Source organism: Varroa jacobsoni, unplaced genomic scaffold (assembly GCF_002532875.2).
Source record: "Varroa jacobsoni isolate VJ856 unplaced genomic scaffold, vjacob_1.0 scaffold_1181, whole genome shotgun sequence".
In the NCBI taxonomy this organism is placed as follows: Eukaryota; Metazoa; Arthropoda; class Arachnida; order Mesostigmata; family Varroidae; genus Varroa; species Varroa jacobsoni.
In genome coordinates, this window is record NW_019214083.1 from 110,937 (window position 1) to 135,038 (window position 24,102).

Here is a 24,102-nt window from a genome sequence, read left to right on the forward strand (position 1 = left end):
CTTCACTTAAAATGTCTATGTTTTGCTTATGCAGCTAGCGTAATGATGCTACACTACGTGACGACGACAGGTTTAATTCACACGTATACAGGAGACCACAGTTACCGCTTACCTATAACACTCACCTATCTTTTAGGCATCATACGCTGATCAGGATCAAATCTTTAAGGCTACGCCGGCTTTCCTATCCTCCTACCTTCAGACGAAGTAAGCCTCATTCCACAAAGGTCTGAACAATGCTCTTCGCTACACCTCTCAGGTCGTTATCCGAACAAGTGTTTTTCAAAAAAAAAAAAAGCAGAGGAAGTATCCATAGCACCCCTACAATATAGAAGGTAATACTCTACCACGATCGTTATACTGGAGTAATTACTGTACCGTCCAGAAAAAATATGCCATAGATAGCTTAGGAGCATCTCTCTGTTTCTCGCTGTCTGCTTCTCTCCCGCGGGTCCTCGGTCTTTCGTTCTAGCTTTTACCCCTGTAACCTCCACTATAATGTCATCCACCTGGAGAAGTGGAGGAACGGTGCTTGGTTTCTTACTTCTCGTTATTCCTGGTAAGAGAGCGCTTGCCGCAGGCTCGTTTCCTATTTTGCTACTTCGTAAAGCCACTGGTTCGGAAAATAGGGGGTGAGGAACAGACGCCCAGACCAACAGCGACAAGGGGGTGCTGGTGTTGGCAGCGCCACAAATAATAGCAGGTGTTGTGAGGGAGGCTGTCACGCGGATAGGCAGCCCGTAGTTGGTGGGCTAACAGCAATAGCAGCATCACGATTGGCAGTGTGAAACGTTAGCCGTTGGCTGCAAAGCAGCATTTCCACTCCGCCTGTTGCTTGTTATCAGTTGCTAAGAAGTTAAAAAGCGGGGTCGACACGAGAAACAAAGCGATGTACTGGCGACCGGGATACATGCTAACCATCACGAAGTGCGGCATAGCGACGAAGAATAGAAGTAAGCAGCGCCGAGCACGATGTATTATTATACAAAATAATGCGCAGAAGTGGGGTCGGTAACCGTAGCAGCACCGGCAGTAGCTATATGGAGCGGTAGCCATTATGATAGCAGTGGTGTTCGTGTGCCGGCACTGCTTACTGTTATTGTTGTTGTAGTTGACGTAGTAGCAGCATCAGACTAGAGATGAATTAAGGACACAACCGGAGCTCCTAAGAGAAACAAGGAGTGGAAAGAAACCCGTAGCCTAGAGCGAGGCGCGCGCGGCGTCGGGAACCGCCGAACAAGTTGAGGAAATAAGGACCTCTAAGTTAACAAACGGCTAGGTGTATGCAAATGCGACTTCGAACAGCGCCGCCCAGGTACTTTGTCAGGAACGAATAGCTGTTGCAGCAGCAGCTACAGCACGCGCCCTGCGAAGGCCCAGTCGTCACAGGCAAGGAACATGCGTACATATGCATATAGTCGCCTCCTAGACACACAGTTAGTACGCATCAACATCTAGCAGATGGGTGTAGCAGTGTACTCCCCTTTATTCAGGCTTATTACCCTCGCAATAGGAGGGTGATTAAATTCGATATCGACCTGTAGCGGTCCCTACGGCTGTGTTGGTTCTACTTTAGAATCGTGCTAGTTACTCAGCCTTCAATTGTTGAGTAATTATAATAATCAATGCGCTGCCAGTGAAGTAAGTCTCTGTGACGAAAGTAAGTGAAAACGAAGTAGGTGGACGAAGAACAAGTACACAAAGAATCGCGCACGTCGTCGCCATCATCATCAGTCGGAAGCAGATTTACTATGGACATCAACTAGTCACGCATCGACCTGTCCACCACGCACATAGTCACACACAATTAAGTACGATTGAACACACACTAAGAATCCTTTCAATTGCTGAGCTGAATTAAGCACAGCATGGGCACGGCTTAACTACAATGGACCTGATTGATTTAAAGCGCGACGCAATAGCAGCTAACAATGGCTTTAAGCGCACCGCTGTTCTCGTAATCAGACCCCGGACTGCTTCGAACCCCTGGAAGAAATCTGCACAAGCAAAGCTACGTGCAAACGTTATTGCGTTACGTGTGATTTAGTTACGTGGCGAACACTTGAAAAGAGGCAGCTGCACAAATAAGGATGCAGTAGGCAACGGTTACGAATTCAGCTGGGCCTCTCGGCGGCATTTAAAAATAATGGCTAATAATGATTCAGTAATGATGGCCCAGGCACAAGCGACGAAATACGGACGTCGACGGTCAGCCAACCCAACGCGATTGCCAGATTGCGCATAGGACAGACGGACTTACTAGCTGTTTCAAGGTAGGCGGTCTTGCACAAGCATAATTGTAAAGTCGACTTTCAGCCAAGTAACGCCGTCAGCAACACCCACTGAACCTCTGAACACCTAAGGGACAAACGTATCGCAAATGCAAAGAGCGCTACGCTAGACTGGCAACGGCAGCCGTAACACTGATCGTAGTACACAAACAAATACCCTTGGTAGAGGAACCGGGGCATCAGCGCTGCGCCATCTCTGCCACATAGAGAAATCAAATTTCGCGCTCGTTTGCACGCGTATTGTCTCACCGATGTACGACGCGGGGGAAATTGCCGCTCTAAGAAAGGAAGTCAACTCAAATGCGAAACAGAAGATTTGAACTTACACAAGTTCCATTCGGTCATGTGAACATATTACACAGTCCCAGTTCTCTTTTTCTAGAGAAAGGCAGGAAAGCACTCTTATTTTAATAGAGGGGGATACAATATGTTTATTTTCGTTTTATCTATACTTGCATACATATAAGATTTTTACGCAGAATTATATGGGCAAGCATCGTCTTCCGTTTACTAAAAACCGGCGCTCCTCATGACCTCCAACGTTTCCGCCAACTTTAACGAATAAACGCTAACATTAGGTTTGTTTCTTTATGAATGTCATAGTAGCTTTCATATTAATAGTTGTACGCATAAATGCAGCGGCTTAATTAGAGCAGTGGTTTACGTGCGTGTCCTCTTCCACTAAACTGCATCTCCAATACAGTTAAAATCGAGCCACTCATGAGATATTCCAGTAATCGAACTCGTATCCGCCCGATTACTTTGCTAGGGCCCAAGTTTAACGCTGAAGCAAGTTTGCAATGAACTAATACTAATAATAATTCGTGTGTTATTATTATACAACAGTAACTAGCGCAGTTGGATAGACGAGGTTCACGACGACCATCGGGTAACATCGGAAAACTTCCCGAGCTGCCACCTGGTTCCTGGGTCTATCATACGCCAATATCATGCGGCAGCTAGTGTGCCCAGCCAGCAGTTTTTGGTGGCGGGCCAATATTACCGTTACCCTGACAACTTTAGCGCCCTCAAGGCGCCTCCGCAGCCTCTTTCTAGTGGCAGACATCAGAATGCTTTCTAGGGGCAGCTTCTGCAGGCGCTCTCTAAAAGCACATATACCAACACTCACACATACATGCGCACAAACCCTTACTAACCAATACGTGTAGTTAGTTGGCGAACAGCTCATTGAATATAAGTACTACAATGCGATCTCCTTCATCCGAGTCAATGATACGCGTACCAACGATCGAGAAGCAACCCGACTACAATCGGCCAGCCTTCATTCCGTCTGATTTCACGGTGCAACCGTACGAAATCCTACTCGTAATTCCGCTCAGCTGAACGATGAAAAGGTTTAGTTTGTGGCCGTAATTGAATTTGGCGCCAAAACATTCCATACTTTACAAGGAGTCTGGTTTGTATCGAGCTTGCGGTTCCCCCAGTAAACGCCAGACAACGTCAGCTTCCCTGTACTCCATGTAGGAAGGAGAAGCTTACCGTAGGCAGCTATAGACGAGCACGGTTATTTCATATCATCGCTAAATAAAGCAATGCTGGTTAGCCTTACAGAAGGGACTAGCGGCTTGGTTGTTGCTGATATGGTGCAAAAACCTCAGATGGTCATTTATAGGGCGTCATAGAAGGAGAGTCAGGAGCAGAAAGTATCTCCCGTTTCAACTGAACTGCCTACGTAGACAGACAAACGAATACAGTCTCACGCACAACATAACACGAAGCTTCCGCTCTCTTGCTCCGAGAGCAAGTGCTCGTCTTTAGGAGTCCATGTTGCAGTGCAGAACTGCTCAGCAACAAAAAGATCTGTTTACCACGGTGCGTATAGCATGACGCACTTCTTGCCTCAGTACCCTCCGTAACACCGCAAACACTACGTCAATAGAACGCTTACACTTGAAGTGGCTTTAGCAAACACAATTTCAAGATGCTTCTTAACAGCGCCGACCGTAGCAATAACATCGACGACGCTAACAACAACGATTACATTGCTTCAAAAAGTATATGTAACAACACATGGGACAGTAACGCTGGTAGGCTAATCTTTGAACTGCCATGCTGTAGAAGACAAGCCGCGCCATAACTTCGCTGGCCCCCGCAAGGTATCTAGCGAAACAAGTTGCTGATTGCACCCTCGTCCATTAGCGCTCAAAGACAGAAGGCCAATGAAATAAGTAAAGAGCGGTAACTCCAAAAAACGTCTGGCGTTCGTTTCTATCGTTGTACATAGTATTATTATTATTATGTATGAGTCCTATTAAATTTGAGCAACACTCACAGTACTACAGCCACCGCCAACACGCTATGAACACTTCGAGAACAATTAAAAAAAGTAATTACTCAAAAGTTAAGTTGCACGACAAGAGATGCGACAATTCCGCTTGATAATTACTGAATGCTCCATAAGAACTGTCCATAAAACGGAATAGGGGAAGGGCATGGAATAGCCTCATTGAGAAGACTGAGGGCACGTGTCACTCACTATAGAGCATACACAACAGCAGTTGTATCAAAGTCATAACATCATAGAAAGCTGAAGGGAGCTTTGGGGTGGAGCTATCACTTCAGAAGCAATTTTTGCAGGTAATTTTTCCCAATTTGTCTTTAATGTCAATGCTGAGTTTATGTTTCTACGCGTCCCCTTAAGCTGCCCTACGCACAATTCCGTTTAGAGCGCAGTCCTACAGAGATAGTGTTACGTATATGCGCTGTGCCTAGGGAAGCATTCGCTTAGAATATTTGATTCCTATTACTCGAACTTACCCAGTATGTGTGCACACACAAATAGATACTATATAACAAGCCAAATTTATCAGTGTCACCGATGATTTTTCGAGAAGCAAGAGCGTATACAGCGCAAGAAAAGCTCATTTCCTTGGCGCCAGACATCTTTGTTTACATATACGATATAACAGATGGTGTATTTATCTATCGATCGAATTTGTGATTTAAAGCAAAGTAAAAGGAAGCTACTGAATTTTGTTCAATTTTTCGTTCTGCTCGACACAAGTTCGCCTCTACCATTACTCCCGAACTGATAATGATTGAAAAAACTGATCGATCAGATCCGCTGACTTGAAGGACGGACGAACGGAGATGACTGGCTGACGCGCCTGCTTTCGTTGCCATTATCACAAAGTAACACAGTAAAAATTAATTGAAAAGAACCAATCTCAAAGAACAAACACACACTTCTAAAACCTGGTCATTGCCTGACAACACATGCATAGTAGAATCTGCGATATAGGGAAACGATAATTCGAAGGCAAAACGAAGAAAGAAAGCTAACGGCTTCGCAGGTGGATCCGAAGCGTCCATATTCGTAGAAAATATTCGTACTACTACTAATGCTATTTATTATTATTATTATAAAAGGTAAAGGAACAGGAACAGAGAGATCCAGTTTGTTGAATGAAAAAATAACTCAGTACCAACGTTTGACTGCTGTTTATTATATTTCGTTGGAACAGCTTAGTGATGATAATTGCTCTCTAGACAATTATATCAAAAATTGAAATTTTGAAAATTTTAGAGTTATATAGAAACAGCTTGTATAGTATGTGTCATCGGCGGGACTTATGCGCGACGCTCCCTTAGCCTTTTTCAAACAGAAGTTCGGTCGTTCCACTGACCGCGTCAAAATGGATCTTGAATATGGATTCGTGCGAAACCTATTGAAATCGTAGGATCGAATAATTTTCAGTATATATATTTATATATGCTGTTTCAATCTCACCACAAACCACGATGTTTATATTAGACAGTTTTCAATCAATTCATGTTGAAGGTATCACAGGCAGTGTCATAGGTTTTTCTCTCTCTTCACTTCTATATTTAGGAAAACCTCAACTTCAGCAAAGGGGGCTGAGAAAATAAAACACGCACGGACTGAGAGGCGTCCTTTGAGATCTTTACGTATGTGGACCGAGAGCGAAGAGCTGGCGGAAAGAGTGCGGAAGAGATTCCGACAGAACCTCGCTCTGCCCTATCCGATCTCTTCAGGTATCTGTAGAAGATTCGTATCAAAAAAAAAGGAAGGGGTGCTTCCCACCGAACTTCGCACACAATTCCCCCTCTGTCCCTTGGATGTCGTATCAATAAAGAGGTTGCTGCCTTCTCTACACATCTTGAGCGTTCGTCCTTTAGACTTCCCGAATACTCTAGCAAACTGTACCATTGCTTCTGGCTGATGCTTCGATACTCTTATTAATGTTGCCGGCTCACACACGTTGCATCAGTTGACGCCGGCGCCTCCATTATTCCTCTGACGAGTCGACAAACAATCCCTTGCTTCCCCGTTCCGTTCTGCGCTAACTGTGTCTCGCCGATCGCACTTCTGCATCACCCACCCAAGCAACAACTTCTACGGCTGCTACACCTATCCTCATTTCATCTAAGGGGAGCAGTGTTACGGATATATATTTAAGGAATGTCTTGTATGTCCCTGGACATAACTCAATAGGTAATTGTAAACCACAGTCGTAGTAGTACTTACTACGCAAATAGCCGTACACGATTTGATTGCGGGCGTTCGTACGCTACCAAATATTCCAAGTTACCTTTGCCCTAAGGTTGTATCTACAAACGTCGCGAGAAAGAATGGCAGAAGAACTGTTAGATTGCGATAAAGTGTAACAAGGGCAGAACGGGAAATTACAATAGTAAATACGGTATAAGGCAAAACTCTATTTGTCCGAAACAGGACACTAGTGCTTCACAATGCGCTTCTAAAACCTCATCAAGTGTTTGGTGTAAGTCTCGATCTCCGATGTTTACTCGATTCGAGTTCTTGTGCCATACAGATCTGTATCATACTTATGCGAGTGCCGTCTCTTTCTATATATATATTACGGTCGACGTAAAGCCTAAATTGGAGAAATACTATAGCTTCGCCGCCATAGTCTAATTCTCCGAGTTTTATCATTCCCACTTCCCGGCACAGCCTGCCCGCTAGACACTCTCTTCTTTTCAACCCCCACTTCAAAGGGTGAAAATGCTGATGCAGCCTTACTTGGCATGTTCCGCTTTCAGCAAATTACAAATCACAACGTTGAGACATAAGCGTCATGTCGGGTGCGAGCTGTAACTACCAGGACACAATTGTAGACTGCCCCATGGTGCTCAAAAAGGGCCTATATAGCATATCTAGATTCCATAGCACTGTTCCTGCATTACATACTCGTCCAAATCCCCGCGACTTAAACCATTCTTCACATCGTGCCACTTCAAAGTTATGCTTATCCTATGAAGTCCGCACTGGGACACGCTTAATTGTCAATAAGCTTATACTTAGGTCTCTTGTAGGATAAGGAACTATCGTCAAGTGCCCACGCACATTCGTACGCTAGTATGTAATAGTCGCTTTTACAGGGAGAAACAAAAGGAGGCTAGAGAGTCCAGCGGCGACAGCGTCCGCGGGAGTTCTGGTCTCTCGAGAAAACGAGCAGCAGTAACCAAATGGTAGAACGAATCGGCGAACCAAACGCCCGCTTGGTTCCCGCCCCCATTTCGACGATTCCACTGAAGCGTTCAGCGACTCCGTTCAAGGCGAGGCTACGCCTTCTTGCCCTGCTTCAGCCTCCCAGCGGCAGTGGCGAAGTCGGATAGTTCTTAGTGGTTCAGCATTCCCTCGGCCACTACTACGAGTAGGGTAGCGTAAAAAAGAAGTCTGGCTGGTCAGGGTAGGCGGGCGATTACGAATGGAAACGGTGAAAGTGTGTCGTAGGTATAGCCGTAGTCGGAGTAGGCCGCTAAGCGCGGAAACTAGGAAAAATGGTAACAGCTGTCTGGGTGTGCCGCTTGGTAACTTGAAAATTATCGCGTCGGTCTATATCCTAAATATTAAATATGATCCTTAGTTGTGTGTGGAAAATTGTAGGGCAGCTATACCTCGCAAAGATCAATGTACTCTCTAATCAGTATTAGATTTTTTGGCTTGTTCAGGAAAAACATCTGTAGGAACTAAACGTCTGAATGTATTGTGCAACTTCATAAGGTTGCTGACCTAATTTATAAGTATACAGCAATATCATACAGAACTTCCATCGCTGCAGATTGGCAATAATCAAATCAAAGACCACGAGCACAAAGTCCTTTTCGATGCAGAGTTTCTCGAGCCTTGCTCAGGTCCTTTGGAGTTTCGGATAGATGTGTTATTTTGAAAAACGTTTGGTGAGACTTAATCAGTCTGTTGGTCAGCTGTTCGTTTGATTCGTGTCTCGCCTTTAAGTCATCTGCTAGCCGCTAGAAAATTTCATTGTTTGTCTATAGTATTATACAGCTGTATACAAAGAAGAAAAAGTGTAAAATAATAGAGCCAGCCATTAGTCACAGCCAATCTCGATGGTTGGGAGTCTCTTCTATATTACAATACACGAGAAATCCTTCAAAAACTTCACTCGCATGCATATCGTCCTCAGCGCCGACGACGATGTTTTCGTACCTGTTTATGCGGGGAACACAGTGATGTTAACTTTCGGACTCTGAGGCGTTGTACTGGTATCGAATACGATACGACAAGGTGAGTGTACCCCTCTATCTATCTGTTCTTCGTATACTTGGCTTAATGCAGCCTTCCTGCCTGCTTGTCTGTGTGTTCGATCGCGCAGACGTTGTCATGGATCAGCGTTAAGTGCCCAAATGAGCGGACAGTTGCACACAATACCAGATTCTACTGCGCACGAAGAACTGGCTGAATATTAGCCGTTGTTGTTGGCGTTTCTATACCAGCAGATGGGAGAACCCCCGCCGAGCTTTGTATGCGGGGGATATTTTTTGGGCGAAAATCTACCGTGATCATTGAGGCCATCACTACCACGCATTAGCGTCGTGTACAAACCAAACACACAACGAACCAACGATGAAATTGACGACTGGAAGAATGGACACACGACGGAAGAACGAACAACATCCATACAAACAGCGTACACGTCGCTTTATCAATCGTCGAGGGCATAATAAGGATAAAAAGAATGCCAGACGAGCTAAATATACACAGCAGATGAGTAGAGCCTCAGGCTTCAGCAGTAGCAATAGCGAAGAAGTGCTAAAACAGGGGCAACGAAAAGCCACTATGACCACCATGCATCTTCCAAAACTGACTTGCTCTAGGTGGTCAGGTGGCCTGATGCGAGCGGGGTACAGTCTTACCGCTAAGGACGGACGACCGTTAAAAACCAGGTAAATTACAGGACCCCCAGGTAAATTACACTGAACAGACAGGATTATGACTATCTCTGTGTTCGATAAAATGTCGACAAGATGTGTGATCAAGCTGAGTCCAATAAATTTTTCGTTTCTCTGATGCGACATGTAAATTGTCGTAGCTCTTGGAAGAAGTGCACACATAATATGTATTTCACTTAGTTTCCATATGTGACATAAAAACTCACACAGGGCCTGTTGATTAAAACAACTTATGAAACTAATGATGTCGCTAATTGATGAAACTTTAAGATAGCATTGTATGATACATAAATATACCACTTAGCAACAGCGTAACAGCTTCAACTTTAGTACTGGAAATTGTTTTATCGAACTTGAAGCTCGTATGTGACTACTTCGGACCGTGCACAAAATTATTATTCATTACGCGAAATTTGAAAGAGAACAAAAAATTCGCGTGTTTGTCATTTATAGGATAAATGTATCCGTGTCTTTAATGGTGAGTTCGCCTGCCATTCGTCCGTTAAAAATACTCTAACGGTAGCCATACGCATTAGGCCAAGCCTAAAGCCATTTCGTTTCAGCTGCCGTAATGTATATGCAGCGTCATATTCATGCTATACAAGAAGTTTATCTGTGCCGCAGACTGATCAGATATTCGAACATCGGTTTCGACAATTGGTGATCATATCTGCCACTGTAATGACTACGATTATTATTTTAGGCTGATGCTGGTTTCGATCAATTTAGAAATTTTTCTGGTATCTGCTACGCTTTATAACAAGAAGTCGGTTGGTCGACCGACCAGAAAGATTATCACGTTGTCCTGTCCCACATTTGTTACCCTTCTCTTGCCGCCGTCGCCATTGTCTACCGGTCAGGCTTCGTCTGGTGCTACCCATATTGGCCTGGACATCCGCAGATCCCATGGGCGAAGAGGAAAGCCGAAACCGATCTCGCTACGAGCCCCGATCCTAAGGGCTCGCTTCTCCGATCAAACGGGTACGAAAGGGGGTCTATATTGCTGAACTGCTGGTGCTTAGCGGTCGACGAGACGAATACTAGCAGCAGCAGCAGCAGCAGCAGCACTACCAAGACCATGACGATAACGATATCGAGGGCGCGCGGGAATAATAGTGCAGAAAGAGGCTCCAACCCGAAGGCCAAATTCACTTGGTTAGCCCTGCTTAACGGAGAAATTTACTTTGAAATTGAATTAAATTCGAGAAATAGATTGAACTTGCGTCGTCAGTCGCTGCATTGAACTATTGGACGCCACACAAAGGCGCCGGAAGCCGGGAGGGACGGGGGATATTCTTTGCCACTGCTAGTACAACTGGCCGATCCACAGAGAGGCCAAAACTGACCTTCCTAGGGAAAGGCGGAAGACGACGACAAGTCCGCCATGTCTGTCTGTGTCTTTTCGGGTACGTTCGTGTGTATATGGGGTCGTCATGGGATGAAATGAGGGTTCGTTCGTTTCACCGCAGCAGAGCGGCAGCAGTCACTTCTCTTTCTATACTTCGATGCGCATCCATTCCCGATGGCGACTACTTCGCATGGCTTCCTCTATTCCGGCTGCCCCGCCAATTCTGCACTTTATCATGTAAAAATAACGCGGAACTTCGGTGATTCACTAGCTTCACGGACTACTGGGACTAGTACCACTCCTATTACATGTGGCTCGTCATTTTCCGTCAAATCCGTTTTCATCGACTCGCTCACTAGCTAACTTTCGCTTTTTTCGCTCTTTTAGCGGAGCCAGCTAAGCTTATGTCGGAAAATAGTATATCAAGATATTTTTAGCGGATCATTTGTGTTACTGGTACATATATCTTCTTCTGAGTAGAACTCAACGTTTCTTCTTATTTACTTAATCTGTCTGCCTATCTTAGATAGTGTTTCATTTTAAGAATGCTTCTGTTAAAAGTCATTTATGCACAATGAGCAAACGAGCAAGCCAACCAACATTATTCGGTAGCCTGCCACTAAAGGGCTACGCAAAGATACTTCTGCTTGCAATAAAACCTAGTTGGGAATTCTATCTCTTAGGAAGTTTTGAACCTATGATTGTTATTATACTCTTGCGTATCCGTACGTTTTAATGGAACATTTGCATGATTATTATTAATAAGGTAAGTCCTAAAGATTCATTCCTGTCCTAGCTTCTTTCTTATCTTACCAGCTTATGTTTTTGCCGAATATGGGTTCATTTAAGGGGCAAAATTATTTTTAGTTAGAATAATGCAACAGAAGATCGGTTTTATGAGCATAATTTGTTGTTCTACCACGTAGGCATGTGTAGTCGTCGGTTCCACCCGATATATCAGTGCTATCCTCCTACTTTACAAAGAATTCTATTTAGGCAGCTTTAAAGTTGCTCATTTCGTAAGATCAAGCGTATCTAGGATACGAACAGGCTCTTGTAGATGTGTGGGATGTTAAGCGCGCGATCAGAAACGCGTGCTTCAGATGAGGATGGATTTCATATTTGCTAAGCTGACGGTCAGTAATATCGAGGGCTTACGGCTGTCGTTCTATCCGGCTGACAGTTGGTTGTCAAACTCAGCAACCAAACAACGTTAGAATAAAATACGGTGAACCCAATATATATCGTACCGAATCGCTGAACGGCATCTGATAGGTGAGGTCGAAAGGGAGGTACGTTCCGTCGAGCCACTGCTAGCAAATAGATAACCGATGTCAGGATTGATACGTCGTCGATGAGATGTTTTCGATACGGTATCGTAATCTTTTGGATTTATCTGTGCGTTGAATTTGGTCGACGGCTCGCCGAGTCTATCTATTGGCATTGGATTGATCGCAAAACGCTAACGTAAAAACGAGTCCCTGATAGGAGGTGATGCTTCGTGTGTAGTCGAAACGGCTAAGGGAGTTAGCTACTGTTGATAGGTGTCACATCATAATGCGAGTATTCTGATATTAGAAATCGGGCAAATGCATCGACGGACATGTTCGGGTGGATACGTTCCTTACGCAATGTAATAGTTAAATAATGCTGGAAAAACTGATCCAAAACCAAATTTGACAAACGTATTGATAAATGATCTTAAAGAGATGACATTAAGCATAAGAAAAAACTTTCATATGATTTAAATTTCGTTCTATCAAATGTATTAAAGACTAGGTTAAAATCACATGATCAAAGAGGTACACAAAAGTTCATCATCAACGCGGATGGCCAAATCTCTGGTTGAAAGAGACCAGGAGTCGTCGCTTCCTAGTCCAGCTAACAGCATCTACTGTATGACCTGTGCAAACAGGGGAAGCTGAAGCTCACCGGCACTGCATTGTCCTTAATATCTTAAATGTTTATACCAGCCCTAACAACAACAACAACAACAACAAATGTAAATGTGTCCAACAAATTGATTGAGCGAGTGCTTGGTTCCCGTAAGAGCAATTTCAATGTGTTTCTAGATAGCAAGTTTTAGCGTACTGATGAACCCCATAGCTTCTAGCCTTGCTCGCAAATTTTTGTTCATACTCAGCCACCATCATATAATGACTTTTTGTTCATTTTCTTATTTGAAGTGTTGTCCCACCGTCTATCCTTCTCCTGCTGATAACAATGAAGTTACTTGATGGCGCTAATTCGATAACTACCCCTCATCTTTCTTTGGCTTTTCGTGGGTGCCAGATGGGAGGAGTGATTCTACTAGTACATAGCTAACGAACAGATTTTTCTAGATAGCTATACTGACGTTTTAGATAAGCTGGTTTTAATAACGACTTTACTGGCTGACTGCGGCTGAATTTACGGGCCATTTGCCTAATATGTCATTGCCTAATATCTTTCTCATAGCTCCTACTATGTAGAGAGTCCCAATTAGCTGTAGGTGGATCTTCGTTTTTTCGCCTACGTAAAACAACAATACGCTAACATTCAGTTGTAACGTAACAGTGACGTTCAGAAATGCTCTAAGGTCCAGTAAACTGTCTCCTGCTGTCATCTACATAGCAACGAGAAGGGCAGACCAAATTCACCTTCAAAACAACACTTGTCGCTGACTTTAAGTAACCACAAGCTAATATATCATGGGATTTTGAAAAAATATTCCTCACTATTTCGCATGATCATAATATTAACAATCGCTCAGGAAAAGCCGAACTAGCATTTTTGCGGAATCAAGAGATAGACGATTAGCGGAAGGTGCAACCTAGAACAGCTTCTTTCCATAGCCGTTTATAAGTTCAGCATGCGCATTGATTCAGTTGTATGAAAACGCTCACTGATAAAACGATACGGGCCTTTTCAAGCTGTGGGTAAAAGAAGTTTATGTAGGAGGGCGTGTTAAAGCTATTTCTTGGGTAACACTTGCATTGTGCAGCTGGGCGACCCCTATAAGCGCGGCGACGAGTATAATGAACGAGTTGGTGAGCAGGCAAAGAAAAGACGAAACGCAAAAAGGAAGAAAGATGAGAATTCAATGACAAGTCGAATTTCTAGTTTGGTTTTTCTCTCCTTTGCTTATCTTCTAGCCTCTTAGTTTGGCAAAAATGCAACAGGCAGTAAGACCTGCAGTCGTCGCCTTTTTCATCCCCTTCTTGCGAAGTCTCTATGCCCATCTGGGTGGAACCGTTGGAGTGAAAGGCTGAACTGAACAATCTGCGAGGTACTGCATCCCAGCCCACGAAAGATCTGCGTCGTTTTCCGGCCGAGTTCCGGTTGTTCACCGAGAACGCCTCAGGAGAGGCGCGGATGCAGTGCGGTTTTTTGAGGTGTCGAAGTTTGAACCAACGACCCGACGATTTCAGTATTTTGCATTCAGCGGATGTGCTCGAAGAAATTCAGCGGAACTGGCAGTCTGCTAACACCAGTCCCAGAACGAATCGTGCAAATATCATTGGCTAAGCTATGATTTTCAGCAGCCTATATTGCCCAATACCATATCGGAACATTTTCAAAACCCCTCGTTATGTATATCACAATTGTCAATATTGCGGTATTTTAGACACTGATTGAATATATTCTATAATAGTCCAATAATTTAACTCCATACTGAAATACACAACTATAAATAATGCTGCAATTGATGTATTGATTTTCAGTTCCAAGAATATCCACTGACGTAGACATTTTGAATTCATTGCTATTTTATTTGGTTAGGATATAAACACTTTTTCTAATACCGGTACAAACTCTGTTAAACGCGGTGAACCCGAGGAAAGCAGGCTCTGATTTGTTTAAACAGGACCTCGCGATTTTCGCTGGCTAGGTGAACACAAATTACGCCCTTTGCCTATTAACGATCAAGTCATCCAGTATGCAAATAAAGGAAAAAGCTGACTTATGTATGGGGGTGGTGCTGAGAAATCACCAGCAAAATCTCGATTTCACTTTTGAACTAATAGCTGACCAGTCAACAAAATGGGGCGACGTGAACTCGATACACCTGGGCTGCGCGGTAGCGCTTGGGCTAATCTTCGTTAATCAAACCAGGAGGTTTGGGTTCGCTCAGCTATTCCTTAGCCCATACGCTTTCGCCCTCGCCAGCAAGGTTCAAAGTGGCGAGTGGCAGTTAACGAGCTGCTGAGCATCGAAATAGACTTCAATATTCCTTTTTAAGGCGACGCGGCGTTGAAGACGCCGTTATCTAGAGGTTTAAAACTAAGGAATCATCGGCGAAGGCCAGACCCTTTTTTCGTTGACGAACAACCTAACTCAGATTTTCAGTTGTCTTAAAGGAGCGATCTACTACTGCACGCAGACATCTAGGGTTTGTATGAACGGAGCACTCTCATGCGGGTGGTGATTGTATCCTGAGACGTCATGATGTCTAGACTGCTATAGTGTGATAGAGACAGAGATAGGCTGGCGTTCAAATTACAATTTTTAAAGATACGATAAAGCTTACCTTCAAAAGATAAAATATCCCACAATCACCATTAACTTTTATGATCCATCGGCTTCATCAAAACATAAAAATATGTAATATTCATCAGATCATCAAATACATATCTGGCTTATCGTTTATATCTTTAATAGACAGTACTGACTGTCTTGTGGTTTATACCAGATATAAGTAATTCAAGGTACCGTATGTGAAATGCCACTGCAACAATATGTCCAATACGATGGCAGCTTAACATTTCTTGTTAGTCAGAAATGCATAATGTTTTATTTGAATACCGGTGCTTTGTTTAGGCTGGGGGGCTTGTAGATTATCCAGGCTCAGTTGTATCACCTCAAGAAAATTTACGCCATAGGAACAAAATCCACAATATAAACAGCACACATTTTAGCCATGATATCGTAGACTCACCAGCTCTAGTATGCAAACTGTCGGTAAGATAAGTTTGCCCGTGATGTACCTACTGTGGCCTTCTTTATGATAGTCTAAATTCTTCGATTACTACTTCACTAACGTCTTTTCTCATTGGTCGAACTTCTGAGAAGATGCTTCAGACGAACACGGTAGCAGGAATAAGCTTGTTTAAAATGCCAGGCGTAATTGCGAGATATGTCTGCCTGAGTGTGTCTGTGTAGGCCTATGCCCCAGAACCTAGAGGATGGCGTAAACGAACCGGCCATTTTAGCCAGTATCTCAGTCCACGATGATGTTTATTTAAGGGATAGGGATACTTGAACAGACTGTGAGCAAAGTTGGAGTTAGTGAGTAAAGCGTGCGCAGTGGTTGCCCGTTTTCTGGTGCTGCAGGAGCCTGAAGAAACGCAAAAGCATGCCATCCATACGAAGTGCTGTGAAAGAAAGCAGAATTGCAGAAGACATCTATTTATCTACCCGACTTAGCAGTCAGCTTGCGTTGCACAACTTTCTGTCGAAGTTTAAGAAGGCTCCAGCTCGGCTCTGAACTCTCTCTGAATCACGTGCCCTGCCATGGCGTTTGATCCTAAACGGAGCGTTTAAGATGCGCGAGGACAACGACGACAAGGCGTCACTCAGTCTCCTAGCTTGCTGGTGGTGCTTCGGCCTGAGTTGACCGACAATTTTCGTAGACGGTCCATTGGCGACGATGACGACGTCGGAAGAGACAGCAGCAGAAGCCAATGAAAGGGCTCGTTGGCCAATCTAAACGAGGCCAAACAGCTAACATTTTGCGTTCTTGGATAGGCCAAACCGAGAACAGCGTCACAGGCTAAGGGAATATGGCCGGAGCCCGAGACTTTCGGGCTGCCATTTAAGTGATTAATGATATTTCCATATGGATGGTTTGCGTACAAAGTAACAACAGACCACCAAAAGAAATAATGAAAGATATAACAGTGAGATGGTGAGGGCAAGATAAAACGATGCTCAAGTGAGGGCGAGAGACGACGTGAACACTGATTCCTGCGTCTCTGAAACCGGAGTTCAAATTGATGGCTTAATAAATTGGCTAGCATATTTTTAAATACAGCAATATTTGCTTAGAATAAGCCTTCTGCAAACGCAATTATACGGTTTGAACCCTAAACCTTCACTTTTCTGTTCTTCGCTTCGTTCTGAACTTCGCTTCAAATCTGCAGTTCAATAATAATAATAAATATATTGTTCGGTTCTAGCTTCATCGCATCGAATGACTCTGGTTTTGGAACACAGACCTCAAACGGACCTAAAGGGAAGTGCTGCTAACATATTCGCTAGGTAATGCAAATCTTATTCATCAGTTTTGCCAAGAAACAGGCACATAACAATTAGAAAACGCAATGAAATCTGTGGAAAAAACCCAGGTTCTTCTATCATTCTAGTTAGTTCCCTTTGCAGACTAGGCTTAATAGCACAAAGCAAAAACACACGTTGAAAGTATGTATAATAGATCCACTCTTTTGCGAATATTCTACATGTCTTAATGACCTCCCCGTTGTATGCGTCTCGCAAAAAGCGTTATCAAAGCCTCGATTATTTAAACAAGCATTAACTTCTTGTGACACAATACGTTTACTTAAAGGATTATGGTTTAGTTATTTGTTATTTTTACATTGTCTCGTAAAGCCTTGAAACGATATATACGGCCGTTGCCTTGTGCCTTGTTTGTGTGGTGAAAAACTGAACCGATTAGGACAAAATGGGTCGTGCTGACAACTACCTACACACCCGTACGTACGCGTAAGGAAAGCCAACGAAAGGTCGACATGGCCGACTCACAGATCTACGTACCAATTTGCCAGCTATTCCGTTCTGTGTGCTTTCTTCATAGTCCCGCTCGTCGTGGTATGGAAAAGCGTGGCGAGAGTTTGTTAGGAAAGCATTTCGTGAAGAGTAGGTGCTTCATCGATCGTTATATGGACGAACTGCCCTGCCTATACAAGGACAGACAAAAGCTATTCGTCTATTACCGTCTTGAGTTTACCTATCGTATGCAGTTGTTGGATCCATTGCTGCCGTTGCTTCTCGTGCGTACTATCATATTTTTCGTTTGCCCCAAATGAAACTGTCACAACGCGCAAAATGAAGCAGAACTACAGAGCAAAGCCAAAGCATAAAATGACAGGATAAAATATTAATTAGCGATGTAATTGCATCGAACGTAGACTGATCGGTATTTTTGTCAGAAAAACTACCAAATACCCATTTATAGTATATCAATAATGTATCAGGTATATGTTTGCCACTTTATAGACCAAGCGACTATGACAATACACACTCAGAATAGGGACCGCGGGTCGGAAAAGACACTAAGGTGGCTTCTTAACGTAAATATCGGAATAACGAAGATTACCAGTCAAATCAGCCTACGTATGTTACACAATGCACAAGACTGTCCATAGCAATCTAAAAATGTTTTTTTTTTTTCAAATAAAACTCTCACTCAATTTTCCTTTGTCGGTTTTTATGCACGAACCACGACCTGATAAAACCCATATACTGAAACTATTACTAACTTAACTCTCTTTGACATTAATATGGCCATCATCGCCGTCGACGTCTACAAGAGGCCAATGATCTCGAAAAGGGTCCAGTCGCCAAAGTGCTCTTCGCTCATGTTCTTCCCATCTGATCTCTTGCCAATTTGCCAATTAATCGCACGCTGCAGTGACTGTGTGTGTTATTGGATTACAATTAAAACAAATTTATATTTGTGTTGCGTATGCCAATCTTGTTAATCCTTTATCGAGTATTATTGTGAATACACGATTACCCGAGGCCCATTTTCGAAGTAAGTTCTTTAGCGCTCCCTTATATTATCACAGAACGCGGCTTTCTAAGTTACAGTTTAATAGAGGAAGAGGCTTTTATGTGTCCGCAGACGACGGATTTTCGAAAACGACACCCATCTGAATAGTACGTTTCCTTTAATATCCCTTTATCTCATACCGACCATCGTCAGTTGTTGTTGTTACTGTCGTTTGTTTTTTTATGTCTGGTAGTCACCCGCTTTTTTTTGTTCCTTTGTGTGTAGAACATAATCTATATATGTATAAAAAATTAGACCCATGTGCCAGTTTCATCTGAATCCGTGCGGACAAGCAGACGTTTGCTCACGACGGAAATAGGAAAGTTGTCGCCCGAGCTATAGCAACATGAAACGGATGAGCTAGGCACAACATACGATTGAAATCTTAGCAAAAGCTTTACCATTGAAGTTCTGACTCTCGCGTCTGCTTCCGTTCTCGTGGCTGATTTTGGCCAGCTTTACCTCTGCATACGGCACGCGTTGCCAAGACCTCTGCGAAGGACAACCTGGCTTTAGCGAGTATACACAGGTCGGTCGGCACTGGCAAAGGCAGAAACTTCACATTTTTATTATCCTACAAGCGATCGGTGACAAAGGAAACGTCATCGTGTGTGATCATCACCCCATCACAGCAACCGCCCCCCGCATCACTACCAGTATTCGTTCACTCCTCCTTGCTGATCGCACATCTATTGGCAGTGACGCGTGGCAATGTTGCTTTGTGTATGGCGCGTTTTCGTTTTTCAGTGAAACGTTGTTTCCTTTGTTGTGCCTGCTATCCCGTCTGGCCTTTTCCCCTGTTGTCTTTTCACTGTTGGGACTGGTGATGGTGGCCATGGCAATGTTGCTCCCCTTTTGCTGTTACTATTGTCCGTACCGCCAAAGCAGAATCTCAACAAGTTGCGAACTGATTTTGATGAATTCGCCTTTTCCTTCGCTCTGATCCTGCCTCTACTCTGGCAATTTCTCGTTATCTATTGCAGCAGCAGCAATAGCAATGGCACCGTGTACCATAGGTGCTTGTCTGACTTGCTTTCCTGTTCGCTGTAGTACCCTCTAGTCACTATGCAAAATGCAACGAATGAATGACTTAAGAGTGAGTACGAAACGTGCGTATTTATATGTTTGTGTAGGCACGTTTGAGAGAATATTCCGCTGGCTTCAGTTTCGTTCAAGGCTTCATTTATTCAAAGGGTAAAATTCAAACCTTCGAAACGACGGGGAACCCGAAGAGAGCTTCGTGGCTCACGATCCTTATATATCATCCTTGAGAAAGCAGAACAATGGAAACGTACTGAGGAATATGTAACAAACATAATAGAATTGAATATAGACGTGATAAATGCGCGTGTTAAATTTATAGAACATACACTTGTAAGCGATAAACATTATCTTTATTCACTTATATCTACGTCGAGATAAAAGAAAAATGTATAGATAGTTTGGGAATTTAACTTAAAAAATTGAGACGATTATGGTTGGAATAATTTGTCTCTTTACTATAAGTCTACTTTTTTCTTTCTCGTCGGTAAGTGTGCTTCTAGATAGTGCACTAATTCATGCCTTTGTTTATAGTAGACCCATACAGCAGCTGCTTTACATTCGCAAAATCAAGGTTTTTGAGAGCGGGCCATTCTTGAGCACGGCAATGCGCGTGTTTGTCTCGGTAAGATCCTGAGCGCAGTTCTAAGTTCTACTAGAATTTCAATCTTTTCTTGAACCTTTCCCACCTAGCGATAGATTGGTGACAAAAGCACAAGATCTTGTCATGATAGGGCCACATGACACTTACGATCAAGATTCTCGGTAGCATCTCATTGGAAATTCATAGCCACTAACACCCTGCCTTGAACCCCCGCAAAGGCCCTTCGAGTGAATTTGACAGTGTGTGGCAACCGCTACAGTCCTGATTGCTATGTTGGGTCTACACATCCGTGGGGGCCAAAAAGTCAACCCATAAAATACTTCTTTCTGCATCTGCACATTAGAGTGAAACCTGTTCTACAGGGTAAGCACCTGTTGCATGCGAATACTCATATAGACGGCTACGCCTTTCAGGGTAAATTGACCCCTTAAACAGAAACGTGAACTTGCGAAGCGAACGCACTTGAACAGCAAAGTATTAATGGTATTGGCAGAATCACGCCCTCGCGATGGTGTAGTGAGGAGCACGTTATGCTTACGAAGTGCTGCTCCGGGTTCGAATCCGGCCGTGGATACACGTGTCGTTAGACAGAACGCCTAACGGCGTTAGAAGTAGTTGCAATAACATGTAGACCTACTTAGCCTATAGTGTGTCAGGAATCCTACAACATTTCTTTTATTTAGTACTATTAGATTAAATAGTTTAATAAGAAAGAATTATTAAATAATAAACGGACTTAATGGCCTAATTAATATTCGTGTAACAGCGTGCTCCATATGTGCCAATTATCTCTCCTTACCATCTGCAGCAATTAATTCATGTAGCCTCTCATAGAAATACATATCGAAAATGTGATTAAAAATAGAAACATCTTCTCAAGATCTTAGACACTATACAAGATTCTCTAAGGAGAACAGAGTACCAAAGGTTTCAAGGGAAGAGTATTAGCCAGTGACAAGAACTAATTATTATTGCAGTTGATTTATGTGCTTTGTTGGCTTGCTCTATCTTCTTAATTTGGGAGCCTGCGAGGCACCATGACGTCCGTGGTGTCAAGTTTGCTCAATAACGATAACAGGGCCGTCAGCGATGACAAGATGCCCATCAAAGCAATGTTAGGAGGTCTTCAGTCAAGCATCTCACACGATGAGAGCACAACTCGATCAAAAGGACCCATTCATACCAAGTAACAATAATACTGATGATAAATTGTGTGTAAGTTCACCATACATGAACGAAATGAATACCCTATGGCGGACCAGTCCTGATTTTCCTTCGCACTCTACATGTGCCATCGGATTTAAATGTGGAGCACATTTGTTGATGTTTTACATAGAGCATTTTACGTTGGTAAGTTCCTGCTATAGTGACCTGAGAACTTTCGTAGTGTTTAACTTTTGAGATGTCCATTAAGTTTATGTTTGTAAAGGTATTTTAACATCGCGTCCTCTACAGCCTCGAATTACCCCATGGTCAAAAACTGTCCGAATTATAATGCAAATGGCAAACGGAAAGGACGCATTGAGCCTACATATTTACGTAACGGCGATGATCGATTCAGAAGGCACGAAGTACGCTGAGAGTCGAGTGACAGTCTCGCAACGAATGCGTTCATACATTTGAATACGCTTTGCTGCCTTCTTCGGTGCATATGCGATAAGCTCTGCTAATAGAAGAGTCTTTCAAACATTTGGAGAAGGTTGATGCGTAAGTTAAAATGAGTAAAGTTTATGAAGCATCCAAATGGATATATAGCACCGTTTGAAAGACAAACCCCTGAACTAAGAGCAGCGAAACGTGTTTTGTAGAAGCACAGGGCGTCGATCAACAAGGCAGGCCAAGCTGAAAAATTTTAGTGCAGTCCAGGTCCCATATCCGCTCGAAAATAAAAGTATCATTCTATAGTTATGTAGATTAGCTTTAAACGATCAAATAGTTCAACCCATTGAAGCGCAAGACTTCGCCGGTACGTAATGGATGAGCTTCTGCCACCTCTCTATGTTCACATACATATATGTACAATGAGACGATGTCAATTTGAGACAATTGTAAATGTCACAAGATAAATCTTCGTTTTAATAAGCGCTCATTAATATAAATAGTGGATTATACTGAAAGTCATTTGTTTTAATCAATTAGTTGTATACTCAAAGGCTAAATATTAATGCTAACAGTAACAGTAACAACAGAGGACGCCTCGCTGAGAAGAAATGTCGGTTACGAGCGGTGAACGATGCAGCTTTTACTCGTCTGTCTTGTTTTAATAGAGGACAGAGTTCCCAAAAGGAGCATTCAAGAAGGATCTGCTTTCGTTGTGAAGTGTCGAGAGAGGACCAGCTACGCTGAGCTCGATTAACGATCTTGATACGAATGAGCTGTCGGCCGTTTTGCGTGAACACAGTATAATTATATCCGCAATATTTTACGCATTGGCTTTCGTAGTGGCTATATACTTAATAGTAAAGAAAGACTCCTGAACGAAGGCGAGTGCATGGTGATCTCGATACTGGCTAAAGTTATACGATGAGCTTCTCCTGCAGTAGAAGAACGAACGCAAGCGCCATAACAGATATCGGATTTTTGCGCTCGACCTTTGTGTTACGCTTGGAGCGCATGACTAAATTACATCAGATTTGATTGTTGCATGGCAATTTTCGACGAACGGGTCGAGGCGAGATGAAAAAAGCGGGCGCCTCATATCATATGTGAAGCAACGCCTAACGGCTTAAGTAGCACGCGTAGAAAACGTTTTCGGGAAATCCTTGCAATATATGCCTCAAGCAATCGGCTGCTCATCTTCTCAACGAATGAACAATGTCTCCGTTGAGGTGACGCCTTATCGGAGCGTAGGTATACTTACTGATACCTTCTGATGCAACTGGAAGTAGAATAAATTGACAAATCGTATTCAAAAATCCTGGCAGGCTCCCTGAAATACATCTAACCTTCACGAAAAGATAGAATAATCTACGAACTAAGTTTAATCCAAATTGAATACAGTAAACTTAGAGCAGACTGACTCACCTAATAAAGCAAGACTTTGTTGTGGGGTGAGAAAAAGATTGAACGGAAGTTTCGGAGGAGCCATGGGTGTACTAACGACAGCCGTTGAGACGAGAGCGGAAAGCAGCGCCAGCGATGTCGGCCATCGAAACCACGCCATTTTCTTAGTCCGAGATTGCGAGTATACAATCCGTTGCTAGCTAACTTGGTAGCTTTAACTTTTATATAAATATACATATGTGTATATATATATATATATAGATATATATATATATATATAGATATATATATGGAGGCGGATATATATCTCAGTTCGCCAGTACACACTCTGACACAAACGCAGTTTGTCGAACCACTCTTCAGCACCCGCTTAGGAGGCCATAATCCGGTTATACGTATACGCACAAAATTTCACCGTCCGAAAAGTCATCTTTCTGCAGTTGTTACGGGGGCACAAGATTAATCACAAGGTGATGCCAGTGATCCGCAACAACACGTTCCATTTGCTTCACATTCAGTAGAGTAGATTAAACTTTTGAAGATGAAGACTAGCTTAGCGTAGACGGCAGCAGTGCCGGCGGCGCACTTCGAAAACTCATTGACATAGGGACAATCAAACCAGATCGCTTTAATTAAGCCACGAAAAACCACCCTGACAGAGCAAACATTATCTTGTCAAAACATATTCCATCACGATTTGTGTACGAATGAACCTGTGAAGACTTTATTCAAATTGAAAAGCACACTAGAATACTTGACGGATACAGTTTTTGTTCTTCATGAAAATTATCGTCTGGTTAAATAATCCCCTAAAAATAGTTCCGTCGACACAACCTTCCCCCTG

The 24,102-nt window shown here is 43.1% G+C and overlaps 1 protein-coding gene and 1 long non-coding RNA gene across 2 annotated transcripts in view; both read right to left on the reverse strand.

Moving 5' to 3' along the window:
- Window positions 1-24,102, reverse strand: part of LOC111267413 (inactive tyrosine-protein kinase RYK) — a 60,076-nt gene extending 35,974 nt beyond the window's left edge. Inside the window, exon 1 of the mRNA XM_022845653.2 lies at window positions 23,280-24,102. Coding sequence (XP_022701388.1) covers window positions 23,280-23,418 — 139 coding nt within the window. The 5' untranslated portion in view covers window positions 23,419-24,102. The remainder of the gene's footprint in view (window positions 1-23,279) is intronic.
- LOC147752534 (uncharacterized) lies at window positions 14,529-17,932 on the reverse strand. Its single transcript, XR_015313813.1, has 2 exons — window positions 17,593-17,932; window positions 14,529-16,793 (listed from the first exon to the last, which is right to left on the reverse strand). It is a non-coding gene; the product is annotated as an uncharacterized LOC147752534 (long non-coding RNA).